This window comes from Embiotoca jacksoni, unplaced genomic scaffold (genome assembly GCF_022577435.1).
Source record: "Embiotoca jacksoni isolate LCO1_2020_lvr unplaced genomic scaffold, fEmbJac1.0.p SCAF_19, whole genome shotgun sequence".
In the NCBI taxonomy this organism is placed as follows: domain Eukaryota; kingdom Metazoa; phylum Chordata; class Actinopteri; family Embiotocidae; genus Embiotoca; species Embiotoca jacksoni.
The window spans coordinates 7,792,200-7,808,272 of NW_027185329.1; the positions used below are offsets into that span (position 1 = coordinate 7,792,200).

The 16,073-nt window shown below is 40.4% G+C and overlaps 2 protein-coding genes across 2 annotated transcripts; both read left to right on the forward strand.

Annotated features, from left to right (window-relative positions):
• The first annotated feature begins 2,280 nt into the window (after positions 1-2,280).
• mpv17l2 (MPV17 mitochondrial inner membrane protein like 2) lies at positions 2,281-8,283 on the forward strand. The gene is made up of 6 exons (XM_069153314.1): positions 2,281-2,388; positions 4,079-4,299; positions 5,272-5,433; positions 5,755-5,831; positions 6,691-6,819; positions 7,205-8,283. The coding sequence occupies exons 2-6, from the start codon at positions 4,110-4,112 to the stop codon at positions 7,304-7,306; spliced, it is 660 nt and encodes a 219-aa protein (XP_069009415.1). The 5' UTR covers positions 2,281-2,388; positions 4,079-4,109; the 3' UTR covers positions 7,307-8,283.
• Positions 8,284-9,478: 1,195 nt separating this feature from the next.
• Positions 9,479-15,676, forward strand: cist1 (colon, intestine and stomach enriched 1). Its single transcript, XM_069152885.1, has 4 exons — positions 9,479-9,578; positions 10,970-11,278; positions 11,822-11,985; positions 14,193-15,676. The coding sequence occupies exons 1-4, from the start codon at positions 9,524-9,526 to the stop codon at positions 14,235-14,237; spliced, it is 573 nt and encodes a 190-aa protein (XP_069008986.1). The 5' UTR covers positions 9,479-9,523; the 3' UTR covers positions 14,238-15,676.
• The last annotated feature ends 397 nt before the right edge of the window (positions 15,677-16,073 follow it).

The following is a 16,073-nucleotide window of genomic DNA, read 5'->3' on the forward strand; positions in this document are numbered from 1 at the left end:
TATGATTTCAATCTTTTAAAAATGTATATGTATATTTATCACCTGCACGATTATATTTTGAAAGAAGATTCAATTTCCGGTCTTTCTGTAACACCGTTACTTTTACGCAGGCGACGTTCAATGAACGACAGGTGGGCGGGATTTTAGAGGCCGTGTGGAAGATTGGCATCCCGTCTGGCGAATCCGGAGCCGTGCCGTGTCAAACGTCCTGAAACATTCCACCTCAAATACTGAACCGATCGTTTATTATTGATAAGCGCTGCTGGAGCGACTGAATTATTGATCGGGAGGTCAGCAGTAACCGCTGCTGCCATTTCAATCCAATAACGGACACCGGTGTTATGATGCTTAGTGTAAAAATGTGACTGCAAAAACATGAATAGCTATCACAGCGACACTGATGCAGTACGAGGTTTCAAAAATAAATCATAGTCACTCGAACATCATGTACGATCACTTTGAAGTTGATCTTTTAAAGTTACATGACAGGGATATCAAAGCAAATGCGTAGTTTGGTCAGCATCTTAATAATAAATAAAAAAAATACTAAGTAATAGTTCAAGTTTTGGTATGAGTAAAATACATCTGCTGATTTCACTGAAAATGACTCAGTAGTCATTTGTATACAGCAATAAAGAATTAAACATATGGGGGAAGCAAATTAATGAGAAGATCTACAATAACAGACAGATGTAATGGAACAAAAATCCCATATCTTTTCATAATGTGATTTACATTTGTCGCCAGAATAGATGTGAAATGTCTACTGTCAGACGCTCGCCTTATTTCAGTGCTAATGCAAACCACCGGTACAATTTTCCACATATTTAGTACCATATTTATACAGTAAAATACTTGCCCAATAATACTTGCACATACATACATTTTGAGTTTATGGCTGTCTATGACTATGGCATCTGGTGAACATATTTTACCCCAGTTACATTTTTCTGCAAAGTTACTTAAGTTAAAGATGGTTCTTGAGTTTTACTACTAAATATACTTCTGATACTAGACTGATACTTCAGCTATATGATGCAACAAACAAAAAAAAAAAATATTAAAATATAAAAGTTCATATAAGATTTGTTGGTTAAAATTTGAATTCTGTCCTTTTATTTGTCTTTAAAAAGACCAAAGCAAATTTGAGGCCACCATGTTAGTTTTCTTCACATTCTCTATTTTCTGTCATATTATTCTGTCATATTATTTTGTGTCAGTAGGTGACAGTATTTAGCTGTAGAAACTTTAGGTGGAATGAACTCAGAAAGCCAACTTTTGCTGGACAGCAGCAACAGCCTGCATTCACTCACTGTTGATCAGGTTAGTGGGAAATGTATACAGCCAAGGTCGTATTGACCGGGGCAAACGTTTGCTGTGGTCCCCCACTTACCCTACCACCCTCTGAATATAAACCCTGCTGCTACCAAATTGCTATTAGGCCTTGTGCAACCAGACGTCCTGTGCTTAATTCGGGGGGGTAATTTAAAGAAAGACTTCATTCAGGAATATGCCCTTCTTGCAGTTAGTATCAACTAAAATAATAGAGGTTTTAAAACCGAACTTTGATGCGGGGCCCCTCCACAACACAGGGCCAGATAACTGGCTGATAATGCGGGACTCACCGCAGCTGATAATGTGCTTTAGTGGTGCAAACAACTAAACATATTTAAAACTCATAAAACTGCCAAAACCAGTTGAGATGGATGAGTCTGCGGCTTTTGAAGCCCTTCGGGGTCTTGGGCCTTCCCCTTAAACAACAACAACAAAAGTTAGTAATGTTTCATAAGAGAATAACGACAGGCTATTTCCGGTCAGTTTGTTCAATGTTACAAATCACTTATTTCGTAACCTGGTCTGGGTGTTTCCTCAGCACTAGACTGACTGACCTTCCCAGCATGTCTCGTATTTTTGTGCTCCTGCACATTATTTTCTTCTCCAGTGAGCTCCACAGAGTTCCCCCACTTTCATTGCTGTTAAAAAAAGAAAAAGTAGATGTTATGTGTACAATTGAGTCTTTTAGGTGGCAGTAATAGTCCTGCTACAAAAGCTTTAATTGCCTACTTTCAACAAAGGGATTTCTGGTTCAATAATGTTTCCATTTCACGTGACACTTTCTCACTTTAATGTCAGTAACGTCACTTTTTTTGTTGAGTTCGTATCTTTTTTTTTCACCACCCGTCGTTCATTTAACGGGGTTGTGTTTATTCCTCCAAGCCAGCAGGTGGCGCTCATTCATCTATTCCACCGCGTTCGTCACGTCTCTGCGTCAACCTTTCACAACATGGCTGTACCTGCAGTTAGTGCGCTCCTCCCGTAAGACCACTGTTTACCGTCATATATGTCGATAAATGAAGCGGGTGGCGCTTATTATTGGATGTAAAAGAGGTAAGTTGACTTACTGACAGCTTCGGGCTCCGGTTAAAGTAAAAAGGGAACCTCATATCTGCAGGTAAACAGACTCCCGACACGAGGTTCGCCTCACGTGGTCGCCGTTCACGGGTTCATCTCCCGTTCAACAAAGCACGTAACGGAAGGAGTAATAATGAAAACGTGCAATATCTGAGAGTTTAGGTTTTTTTTTACAAACTAATTTATAGGTTTCAATTTTTTTTTTTTTTTTTTTTTTTTTTTTTTTTTAAAAAGGCCTTTTTTTTTCTTTTTCTTTTTTTTTTTTATTGATATTTTGTGACCGTGAGACTTTGTACTTTTATTTGACACTTATGCTGGACATCTACAGTGGCCAGACTCAAGAGGTCCGTTTCATTATATTAATCAACAAAAAAGTCAAAATAAGTAGCGTTTATATTCAACATAGCGCATGCACACTTAAATCAAAAATATCCCACAAAAAGTTTTAAGTTCTGAACATTAAAACAATATATACATAAAAAAGCCATTTTCCCACCCAGTGGTGACGTCACTAAAGGTCACAGCTGCACTGTTTTGAGTTGGCTATTTAGAAAGCGGTTCACACTTTGTAACAGCTGTGAAGAAAGTCAGCTTCATGTTTGGGCTTTTGAGTTTCTCCTGGGCAAAATACTCTTCAAACAGGTGGCAGGTGTGGTTTGGCTCGTTTATTCGAGTTCATTTGTGCAGGAGAGATGACGAGAGCTCTAGAAGATTACAAGACAAACACGAGGAAAAAATAGAGACACCAGTAGTTGTGCTTGTTTTTGTTTTTGTTTGTTTGTTTGTTGCTTATTTCTTTTAAGTTTGCATCCAGACTGTAACGTTCCCTCCGTACAGTCCGGTTGGGATTCTTCCGTTGACTTTCTCCACACAGACTTTTCTACCTGTCGGATCAGGGAGGATGAATTTGGACTGGAAAAAAAAAAAAAACCACACGTTTTCAAAGCTGCTGTCTTTTTGTGCATGTTCTGCATACATTTGAATTAATTTGTTTCACTATTAACGGGCGAATTGATCCTTTTGACTGGACGGGTACACCAAGCCAGCCTTAATTTTTTTTTTTTTTTTTTTAACAAGTTAGCCTTTTACGATGAATAAGGTTGCAGTGTCAGTGTAAAAGGCCCTTTATCGTACCAACCTAGGTAGCTGGCGTTAAAGGTAATCGAAGCATTACGTGTGGATGGAAGTAATATTGCGCGGCGGTGGGCGTGACTCAAGTGAGAAGGGTCTTTCTGTAGTTGCGCAGACTACGCGACACGACCCCTGAGAAAACTAACCCAAACTCCTTCACAAACCCCGAACCTCAGCGAAGTAGGCGTGTCGCGCATCCTCAAGACGGACGTACTCGAGTCAAGTCTATATAATATATATATATATATATATATATATAATATATATAGATATATACTGTACATTTTATATTTTATATTTTTTTACTGCTATTTTATTGCTTTTCTATTATCCTATTATTATCTTATTGCTTCTGTATGCTGCTGTAGCGAGAAAAAAAATTCCCCTCGGGGATTAATAAAGTAACTACCTAACCTAACCTAACCTAACCTAAGTCGGGCTTCTTCCAACCGACGGTTGAGCTGTACAACCATCCTGGCTGCTCTGCCTAGTAAAACACAGCAGAAAGAGACGTGGAGTTATTTTTCTTTTGCAGATGACAGTGCGCTCTGCGCGGTCCCAACGTCATGCTTCCCCAGGCGGGTAAAGAGTTTCTGGTCCGCGTGCGCTTCTTCTGGAGGCCGCTCTTCCACGGCCGGTACCTGCTGCTCACCAACACGCTGAGCGGAGGAGTCATGCTCTCGCTGGGAGACGTCCTGCAGCAGACGAGGGAGAGGTACAGGGAGCCGGACAAAGTGCGAGACTGGAAGAGGACAGGTGAGGGAGAAAGAGGTGGACACGGTTTGTGTCACAGATATATATATATATATATATATATATATATATGTTAATTGGCGAAACTTTTAACAAAGCCTGTGTTCAAATCACTCGGAGCACGCGTCGCACTTTTAACGCCGGGCCCAACACTCTTAAATACCTGATGAAAAACGTCGCCTGCGTCTTCACTCAACTTTTTTTTTTAATTTTTTTAGTTTTTTTATCTCGGCAGACAGCTGATTGCACTTATTTTACGTGGCGGACGAAAGCACCTTTCACCACATCTCTTCAGAGAAGAACGCACGTTCATCGCTGCTGTTTGGCAACAAGAAATATAGAGCGTGAAAATGGAAAGGTTTTGTTACCCATAAAGAAGCGATATGTAAATCCTTAAATAATACATATAATCCAAAACAAGAAAAATATTTCTATAATCTTTCTAAAGTAGTTAATGCTACATACATCTCTCCTATTCTGTGTCTCATTGGGCTTTTTTCAATTATTATTTTGTCAAATGAAGTTTTAGTCGTCAGCGTGTTATTTCCTGTTTTGGTGAAGTCTCTCTTTATTTAGTCTGTTTTGTTATTTTAAGAGCAACACCCACTGAAAATCTTCAGTTGTTGACCTTCCCCTCGGGGATTAATAAAGTGAATAAAAAAAAAAAAAATTAAAATCGCACTGCGGTGATGTACAGGTGACATCACTGTTCAGTCCAACAGAACCCATTTCTGACCTCATCTGTCACGCTTGGTGTTCAGTGTAAATTCTAAACTCCCGTCCGTTCTTTTCTAAACAGCCTCCTCAAGTCTCTGTCTCTCAGATAAAAAAAAAAAATAATAAAAAAAAACCCTGTATTTCTGTAGAATATCTGCAATGTTTTAGATTTTGAAAGACCCGACTCATTGCCATAAATTCAAATGTTTTCACTTTTTTTTTTTATTATTATTATTATTATTATGATTCTTCCTGTAGGTCGCATGTTCGTGGTGGGCTCCACTATGGGTCCACTGCTACACTACTGGTACATTTGGTTGGACAGAGTGTACGTGGGCAGAGCTATGAACACGTTGGGCAAGAAGGTCCTGGTGGACCAGCTCGTCGCCTCACCGACGTTGGGGATGTGGTACTTCTTAGGTAAGGAAAGGAGTTTATTCGCCACTAAGCGGGCTGTCTCCTTCCTCTCACACACACACACACCTACACATTAGTCTGGGTGTGAGCCCATTTAGTGACACACACACACACACGTAAGGAAGTGTGTACAGAGTCAAAGGTTGCACATAAAGACGTAGGTGCGGTAAGACGAAACACGGCATATGTCATTATCACGGGTGTTTGGAGTTTATCTGATACAAGCAGGAGATCCAACATTCCAGTTTCTCACCTTATCTTAAGGTAGTTTTAATACAGCGTGGCGCTGACGTACATCTGACACACGACTCTTGTTTATCGCAGGTATGGATCTCCTGGAGGGACGCTCTTTGTCTGAAGGATGGGCGGAGTTTAGGGACAAGTTCTGGGAATTTTACAAGGCAAGTACACCTGCTAGAGTCTAACCAGCAGGTCTGCACACGTACTCGCATTATTGCTCCCTCATCACATCATCATCATTGGTTTTTTTGTTTTTTTTTTCCCTAACCAAAGGTGTGACGTTTGTTGTTTTCCTTTCACATTTGTAAGTGAAGCTAAACACGGCTGGCCCGTCTGTGTCGTGTTAATGTAGATTAGATTAGATTAGATTAGATTTACGCTTGTATTCAAATTCAAATGCAAGAAGAAAAACGCATCAGTCCAGGCTTCAGTTTGTTCTGCTGAAGTTTACACAACAGCTGCGTTTTAGGGTCGCACAGTCGCAGTTATTTGGCGCCCAGAGAATTCAATTGTCACACGGACAAATGAAGAAAAACGAAAGGAGGCTGGTTCAGATAATACAGGCACGACTTTCAGTGACGGCGTGCAACATTTTTCTGCGCTATTTAAATGCTCCTTGAATTTGTACAACTGACGAATGCCAAAAGAAGAACCTGAAACGGCCTCACGGTTTGCATCAACTGACGTTTCCCCCCCTCACTTAGTTGTCATGGTAACGTGAATTCAACTGCATCTTTTTCGATGACATCTGGGGTTGTGTTTTCTTTTGGAGGAGCTCACTGATTGTCTTCAGTCAGATTTGTCAAATTCGAAGCCTCGGCTGTTCGCCAGCTAAACTCCCGGTCGTAGTCGGCACCAGAGTTTGGCCCGAGGCCCCGCGTTGATTTCTCAGCCTGCTCAGCCGACGCAGCAGAACTCCCTCGTCTCCTCTCGTCTCGTCTCGTCTCGGGTTTAACGATGTTTGTTCTGTGTAATCTGTCCCGGTTTGTTTATGCCAATCTGCGTTGTTCTTGCCGACAGGTGGACTGGTGTGTTTGGCCTCCAGTTCAGATGATCAACTTCTACTTTCTCTCGCCCAAATATCGCGTGGTGTACATCAACTTCGTCACCTTAGGGTGGGACACCTTCCTCTCCTACCTCAAACACAAAGTAAGTCAGCCGCGCGCGAGGTTAAAGGGACACGCTGCTCAATATTTCCTCAACAGGCTACTGTTTGTTTTTACATTCACTTTTTTACATGACCGTTTAACCGCCTTTATTACATTTTACGTGTTCATATCAAATTCATGTAAACAGTGTCGTGTTGCGTTTCTAAATCCTCGTGATTACCTGATTATGTCCAGGTTTACATCCGCATATGACAGCTTTTCCACGTGCGCTCAGACTTTTTAACCCCCACCGTACATGCGGGATATAAAAAGCAAAACTCGGTCACTACTTCTCTGCTCAATGCTGTTCGTTGTGTCTTGTAGTTTTCTGCTTCAAGCGATGTTGAATACGTTGACGTGTCAATTTGTTTCCGTCGTGTGGACAGGACGGCAGACGTGGGCACGCTGAACTGCCATCAGACAGCAGCGCTGCGGATGCACAGCAGGAAGTCCTGCCACCGCCTAAACCTCTGGAGGAGAAGGCCTAGAGACGGAGTTCATCCTCAGCTCTGAAGTTCACTGGAGGCAAAAGACCTTTTTTTTTTTTTTTTTTTTCAAATCTTCTTTTCCTACTTCGGAAAATACTCCAGGACTGTCATGTCCGACTGTCTTTTTTCCCTCCTCTTGTAAAGTTTAAACTGACCACAGGTCTGACGAGGGTCTGAGGAGGTGTGGATGTTCAAGTTGGAAGTGCTGGAACACTTTTCTGTGTGAAGAGTTTTAACACGTCTGTGTCCAGTTTGTCTGTTCATGTCCGAACGATTTGCACTCCTGAAGGGGCGTTCAGGGACGAAGGGCTGTTTCACTGCCCTGTGCCGCTTTACTTTCTAATCTGAAAATCCATTTTTCAGTTTGGTGATAGTGGCCAACCGGGACCATTCATTTCCAAAACTTCTAAACAAGTTATCGTGTTGTGGCACCCAGAGCTTATAACAGACTGTGGTGTTACTTTCATTTCTGTGCCGTTTGTAACGCCGACCCACCGTGTGTTAACCCGTGTAAACTTTGCCTTAATATGTAGTCCGGCACTACACCTGATTTCAATGCCAAATAATCCTTACATTTTCAGTTTACCTCTTTGCGGTAGCGATAAAAATGATGCATGATTGATTCTTTAAAGTGACTGTCGTTATAAGAGATTCTATATTTGATCATATGTCACAGAGTCAGTAAACTTTAATGGCTGGTCGACTGGAGATAGTAAATTTGTCGTCATTTTTTGAAAGTGTCCTGTAGTTTTACACGAATGACTGTAAATCTGACCTACGGTAATATACTGTATACTCCTACTAGCTTATTTATTGTGAACTTTATTAAACAGTCTGTGTGCCGATAGAAAAAAAACCTGAAATGGTAGTTTAAAAATGAAAGTGGATATCTGTGAAGCATATTATATATACATGTGTGTATATTTAAGTTATGACACTGTTGCTGCTGCGTTCATATAAAAACAGATTTACCACAATATGACCGTGTGTGTGTGTGTGTGTGTGTGTGTCTCAAAATGCGTCATGTCTTCAGAGGTCTTTAAAGGCAATCTAATTAAAAAAAATACATGAGAAGAAATAAATTAAAGTACTTGCATCCTAACTATGCTTTCTTTTTGTCACGCAACATACAGCCTTCAGAGTTTGGACAAGAGATTTATCATTTACTTTGCAACATCTTTAAATTGAAGAGCTGTTAAGAATTTTGAAGCGATGGAGAATTACACAAAACAGAAAAAAGACCTTCCAAGATTTGTTTTCTTTTACTGTAAAATAGACGGATATGCATTTTTACATTACAATTTTTTTGACTATTTACAAATAGAGGAGGGTTTTTTTTTTTTTTTCAATGAATTGCTCTGACCTGACTCAGATGTGAGAGTCCTGTGATAGCACACTACACTGTCTATTGCAATCACTGGAATATTAATATCTTCACTGCAATTATTACATAACTCTGAAATCTGTGGATTTTCTAAGAAGAAAAACACGTTAGAATTTGTAACGATACGCAAGCTTAGTTTCAGTTCAGTTCAAAGTTTTTGTAATAAATGTTCCTGTCAACCCAAGATAATGCAACCAGCTGCAAATTCTTTGAAGTTTACAACATATAATTGTAAACGGTGTGTACTTAAACCACCAGCTCATTTTAGGGGTGAACTGTTTTACACTGCAAACAGACAATGAAAGTTACATTCAGGTGCTGTACACAAGATAAAATACCTTAAGACAACTTGAAAAGAAAAACACACAGGAGTTTACGAGAGTAAAATGAAAAGTAAAAATGTGCTCAAAGTGCTCCAACGGGAGAATAAACCCTGCAGAGCAGTGCAAGATATGCTGAATAAAACATCATGTGCAGCGGGAAAGAACTGAAGCACCAGTCAGTGAGTGAAAGTTTCCATGACCTTAAACAACTTGGGAGCAACAGAAAGAAAGACCGCTGACATAAGTGTGACTTTAGTGTGTGAAAGCTTGTTCAGAAGTAAAATGTGATCTCAGCAGCAGGGATTGAGCTGACAGCCAACACACACAGCCTCTTTCAAATATTGACCAACTGGCCTGAAGGGTTTGAAACGCAACAGCCCTCTTTTAAAGCACTCCTCCTTCAGGCAGTGAGCACATCCTGCTGTCAAGGATGTAGTCCACGTGTGTGTGTGTGTGTGTGTGTGTGTGTGTATGTCATTGATATGACTGACAGCCATTTCCTCTTTCAACATGCCTGGAGCGATGCACCTCACTGTCCTGGTGTCCCTGTTAACAGTCTACTGTGGTAAGTGAACATTTCATTGTTTCACATGTTCGACTCGTGTGTTTAAGGTGTTTGAGAATGTGAACGTCTTGTTAGTGTTATAGTATAAAGATAGAAGTTTACGCAAACAGGAAGCTGCCTGCGGTGAGAGTGAGGTTCAGCAGGTTGGCCCAGAGGTAGTGTGGTGCAGGTTATGTCTCTAATAAGCAGGAAAAAGTTGAATTCAGTACAATTTGATGTCCAAAAACAGAAATGCAAAGCGATATCTGAGGCAAAGAGTGGATCAAAAGTTGGACAACATGCAGCTGGGTAGTAACAGCATGATTATAACGTGTGTTCTTGTAAAACAAAAGTCAAAAATGTGTCGTTTTTGCATTTTGTATGGTGCATATCATCAAAGAGAAATGCCAATTGTTATTAGTAAATCGTAAGAGGAAGTTCAAGTAAATGGGAAGGTCATGTCTGGGTGGAAACCGAGGCAAATATTTAATCAGCGAGAGTGATCCTGAGTTAAACCTACTGTGGCGTCTGCTACTTCTGCAAACACTTTTGTGAACACGCCAGCTGTTTGTCTTCGCCATCCCTAAACAACACAAATCATTACCTGCCAGGCTGTTAATTCTGCTTCATTAAAGTCAGCAGCCTCATCTCAACCTCAGACTGCACTGTGGCCTGAAGAGCTTCATCTCAAGCTTCTCTGGAGCTTCGACCATATCAGAGTGTAATGCGCTAACACAGATACGCAGCAGCCTCTGCTAACAATCTTGGCCTTCATAATTAGTTTGAGTGTCTCCGGCTGTGCTTTCAGAGGTTCCTCTTCCTGTTCAAAACGATGAATATTTGACATGTTTGTGCATTACATTGTTTAACTGTCAGTTAATATCATTGGTTCTGTAAGTAGCGGTGGTGTCGAACTCTCCTCCAACCTGAAGCAGGGCCTCAGATATATCAAATATCTGTCAAGCTACATTTGAGTTTTGATCCCATCCTGCTCAACATGATTTGGAAAAAAAAAAATCTACAAAAAAAAAGATCCCAAACTGCATCAAACAATTTTAGAATTGAACTATTTAGTAGTCTAAGATATGTACATCATTTCCAGTCCACGTAAAGACCAAATGCATTGCTGTTTATAACCGATGGGAGTCAGGCACCTCTGAATGTGGTCCTAATAGATCGGATCTCAGTGTGTCTTCAATGCATGCTGGGTTCACTTGTGATCAGATTCCATTCTATGTATATTAGTACCAGGTGGGAAGATGCCCATAGTTCCCCTCTTCGTGCATTGGACACATACTTCCCTGCAACAGCTCCGATTAAAATATTTCTTTTTTTTTTCAATCAACCTTAAGAATGCCAACAACACCCTTTAGACTCAGCTGTGAATGCTGTTTCTGTTTGTCCCTTTGCAGGCAGCAGCACAACAGAGACAACCACGCCTGTAACAGACCTTACCAGCACCACCGCCGCGTCCACTTCCACCATCACTCCACGAACTCAAACGACACGACCGATCACCACGACAGTCGCTTCAACGTCACCAGAAACAGCCAACAGTACCGAGGGAACCGGTTCCAGCTCTCCTCCTCAGACTACAACAATAAACCAGACGTCAAATGAGACCGTTTCCCCGGGATCGACTCTCCCGTCAGCAGCAGAATCATCAAAAGTCACTGCGCCCGTAAACACAACCAGCGGTCAAAGTAACAGTACAGATGAAGGTTTGAGAGAGTTTTATTTTTTTTTTTATTCTGAATCGGGGAACAAAGATTTCATCTAAAGCTGCACCTCAAAAAATTGTGACAAAGCTTTCACATATTGTCTATTTATGACTGCTGTTATTTGCAGTGAAATGCGATGATGTGTTTTTTTCAGCAGTAAAAAAAAAAAGCCAACTGCAATTTACTATTTCATTTAAAATTCTGTTTTTTGGAAGAGTGAAACTGTGAAAAGAAATTTGGAGAATAAAGCCAACGATAATTATAAATCACTAACAGATGAGATACCACATACCAAGTACTGCCATAAGACTGGTTCTACTACCTGTCAAATTAGTTTGGCTACATAGTCCCTCATGCAAAGATGAAATGAATGAATGAATTAATTAATTAATTCCATGTCCTGTAGGAACCCTGTTATACATTTCGCCCTCTGCAAGCCCTAAGTGCTCTTTGGTGGACAGAAGTTATTTTGTCTCGTTTATTTAGTTATCCAGTGATTTAGTTAGGAGGGTAACTTTCTTTTTTTCTTCTTCTCTCCTTCAGCTCTTTCACCCGACTGGGAAAAAGGTGACCTGGCAACAAACCCCGGCCTCGTGGCCATCATCTGCATCTTCTGCATCATCCTCGTCCTTGTGCTGGTGGTTGCCACGGTGAAATGTATCGGATCATCGAGATCCAACTTTGAGAGGCTTGACGACGTGCCGATGGTGAGTCATAAAACAGGACCCTGACATTTCAATAACAAAGAAATAACAAGTAGATATTGATTTAGCCAATTACATTTAATCTGACTTTTACCAAACTGGATACATATATGAATGCGACTACAAAAGGATAATTTATTTGTCTTTGCCATGCTAGCAGCACATTGGACTTTTTTTGCCATGAAATTTTGATTCATGGATCCCGGAGGGGGAATCAGTAAGGACCAGTTAACCCTGCAATTTAGCTTGCTTATCTCTATTTATAGAAAGACCATAGAAGCAACAAAACAGCCACAGAAAATCATATATTATCGCCACCTGAGATGTTTTTCTGTATGGTTTCTGTTGTCATTAGTTCCACCAAAGATCCTTTCTGAATTGTCCAAACAGCGTTGGACAAAAAGTAATGAGTGGTGATGAGGCTCCGTCTGGTGTGTGTAACATGTCTGCTGTTTCCACCAGCAGGGGACGACGTTTGCTGGTTATTGTGCAGAAAATCAACACAGTGTGACTAAGGCAGTCTCACAGTGTCTCGCTCCCCAGGGAATGAAACTATCAACCGTGGCAGTGTACAAGGGCTGGCACTAAATGTTTCCATTTGTCATGTGTCTTCTTCTTCCCCTCAGCAGTGAGCACAGTGGTTTGCTGCTCTCTCTTTTACGCAAACAGGAAGTCTGACTGGATTGTCAGAGTGAGAAAAAAGTCTCACAGGACAGTGTGTTGTGCTTGTCATGACTAAGTCTTTTCTTTGGAGATGAAAGCTTATCATTAACACACCATCAGTGCGTCAGCAGGTATTCAGACTCTGTCAGCATGCTGAAGTCTTCAGATATCATTTCAGGTGAAAGAGATGAAAAAAAACATTCACTCAGCGCTTTATTAGGAACATCTTCACAAACTAGTGCAATCCAATACAGCAGTTCTGCCACAAATTCATGTTCATGTACAGATGTGGACAAAATATAAGACGACTTTTCAATGTGATCCATTCTGGTACACAACACAACCACCCACTACAACCTAATTAACATAAATTAGAGTTTACACCTTCACACCTCTTATCATGTCAGCAAAAACGGAAAATATATTAATCTTTTAGAAGTACAAAACTGTGGCAAAACTGTTGGATTGTTGACCCTGATGAAGAACATAACCTGAAAAGTATTAGTCTAACATTAAAGTTGTTCTATATGCTAAAACTGTTTCTGAAGTTTTGACCTCGCCAGATTCCTTTTCTTCTCCGTGCACCTTGGCCGTAGACTCTCCTACCCTACTTCTATAGAGTCTTTACTGTCACATGACTGCGGCTGCTGTAAAAATCCTTCAGGTCACTCTACCATACTGGAACAGGGTGTACTTCAAATAAACGGAGGGAGCATCGTGCACATAACCAACAATAGGGGTGCAAAACAGCTGATTCTGCAAAATGAGTGGGTGAGGATGAAAGGAGAACTTGCAGGGTTAATAAATGAGAACACAATTACCATCAATGAAAATGGTCAAGGGACTGGGATGTTAAAGCAGGTTTTATGGCCAAGACTATGTCTCCTCACTTTGAGGGACAACATTGGAAAAACCTCACAGTTTAGACTGATGTTTCTGTTTGTGTACTTTTTTTTTTCTCCTTTGTATCATTTTGGTTAATAAAAAAAAACATTCTGTCGAAGAAAGTAAGAAAAGGCTGAAAAACGTATATCTATAATTAAAAGAAAAGCAAATAAAAAAAGTATGAAAATATTGATTGATATCCTCCAAATAACAAACAAAGCAAACAATGTAAAACTGACCCAAGCAATTCAGTTTTATACAGAAGTGTAATATTGTGAAATGTGTATTATCCCTGCCTTAGGAGCTTCTTAACTGAATCCATTCACATTGTAATCCATTTTAACATTCACTGAACTAACTTTTGAAACGCACAGACGGTTGATTTTTAGAGATCACTTGCAGCTTCCCAAATAAAATGGTTCAGACAACAGATGTAGTCAGTTCGACAAAAATCAAATATCTCTCATGTAAACATGCCACAGCAGCACACAGCCTCACGGACTCCTCCGGATTTACTGCTCAATCGCTTCTAAGCTGATCTCAGATGACAAAGCAAGTTTGTAACCCCATACATCCAATGCCGACATCACACCGCCATGTTGACTGCAGGCTGCTTTTCTTTCTTTTAACCGAGTGTTTTCTGGTATCTGTTGTCTTGTCAGGGCCACGTGAACGAGCAGTCGCCGTTCGCTCAGTACTCCAAATGATGGAGGAGGCTTCGTGAGGGCCGGCGGGAGTCCGGTCTGCTGTATGACGCTGATGTTTCTGGACAGATAAAAACACAGAAACAGCTTTAAGCACTCACATAAAAGCAGGCTCTCTCTCTCTCTCTCCCTCTCTCTCTCTTTCTCTTTCACTTCTTTATGTTGCACTTTTGTCAATGCCAGTGGAATATTTCTGCCTCCGATTTGACCTTTGACCTGTTGATTAGGCAGCTCGTAATTAAACTGATGAAGGTTTTGAAGCTGAATCAACTAACTCTTGCACTAATTCTTCCTCCAGAGTTTCTTTTGAAAAGACAATCAGCCTAAAAGGTAAAACTGTAAATGTAATGTTTCCTGAATTGGTGTCATATCTCCCTGTAAGCACTTTTCATCACAGCACTGGTGACGTTATAAGGATCCAGTACATCTTAAGTTTCCAGAATTATTTTTAGGTATACAAAAACCTCCAGTACACAGGATGATGTGTTTCAAGTGTTGAAAGTAAATGTAAAATTACTTGTAGAAATGCCTTTTGCAACATTTATTATATATATATATAACTATATTTGTGTTCGGAATGTATGTGAGCTTATGTGAGGAATAATTTTATATAATTATTTATGTATAAATAATGTCTTCGGTGGTGTGAGGCCTGCAGGCACAACATTGTTTAGAGGCAGAAATAAACTTGTTAGTTGAGTTACATTTTACAAAGAACATACAAAAGACTCACTATTTCATATGATTAATGAAGGATATGTTCACAATTATGAAAAAACAATAGTCAGGGGTCTATGTGTACTAAGACAGGCTTTTCTTGCTGTAATCGTTCCTCCTGTTAGAACTGGCAGGTATAAACATCTCTTAATTTGTACAACGTAACTAATGGAGCACAAAATCCACACCAATGTATTAAAAAATTACAGCCTTTAAGTCGTGATTTTTCCAACTTTTATTACGATCCTTCCACCGCAGCTCAGCAGTCTGTCATTTAATACTGCCATCTGACCACGGAAAGACAAATGAAAACAAGGAGGAAGACCTACAGCTAGAAATAATTACAACTACTGTGGGTAATTCTTGTTTGGCTTTCTGACCTTGCAGGTTCAATCAGTGTCGCTTTTTTGATCATAAACTATAAATTCGGGTCAGTTCGATTATTGCAGACACATGCAGTCTGCGTGGCAAAGCTGCTTTACTTTTCACTTAACATCCATACAGCTCTGCCGAGTGATGACTCAGCACCTTTTCTGCCCTTTCAACAACCTAATTTTGCTGCCGTGCATTATGTTTCACTCAGGTCCTTCAATAAATCAGTGGTTTTAAAAATCAGGGTGATCATCACATTACTCCACCTCTTCTGTGTGTGTTATAACCTCGCTGTCGGAAAGATGTACAGGTCATAGCTGTGATGTTTTCAATAAAATGAAAATTGTCTTTAATTTGGTGTATTTTATTTCCTGTATTAGTGGCCCTTGTCGTTGGCATGGCAATCACTATAATAATTATAATTCAGGCAGCCAGTTATCAGGGGAACCACCCTTCAACCGCCAAAAAGCGTCTCTCTGTCGTCTTCACTCACACTTGGACATGTCAGGTTCCCCCAGATGAATGACTCAGACTGCAGACAAAGCACCATGTCTGCAGGGTTTGATGATTAGGATTACCCAAAAAAGGTCAGGACCAGTGAGATGACTGGAGTCAAACTGGATGAGTATCCAAGAATGTGTTCTTTCTGTCTTTGTGTGTGACTGTAACCTCAGTACTGACCCATGAAAACATCAGAGGGACCGACAGAAGTCTGACGTACCGGTCCAACCTGTTAGCCGTGCATTTTTA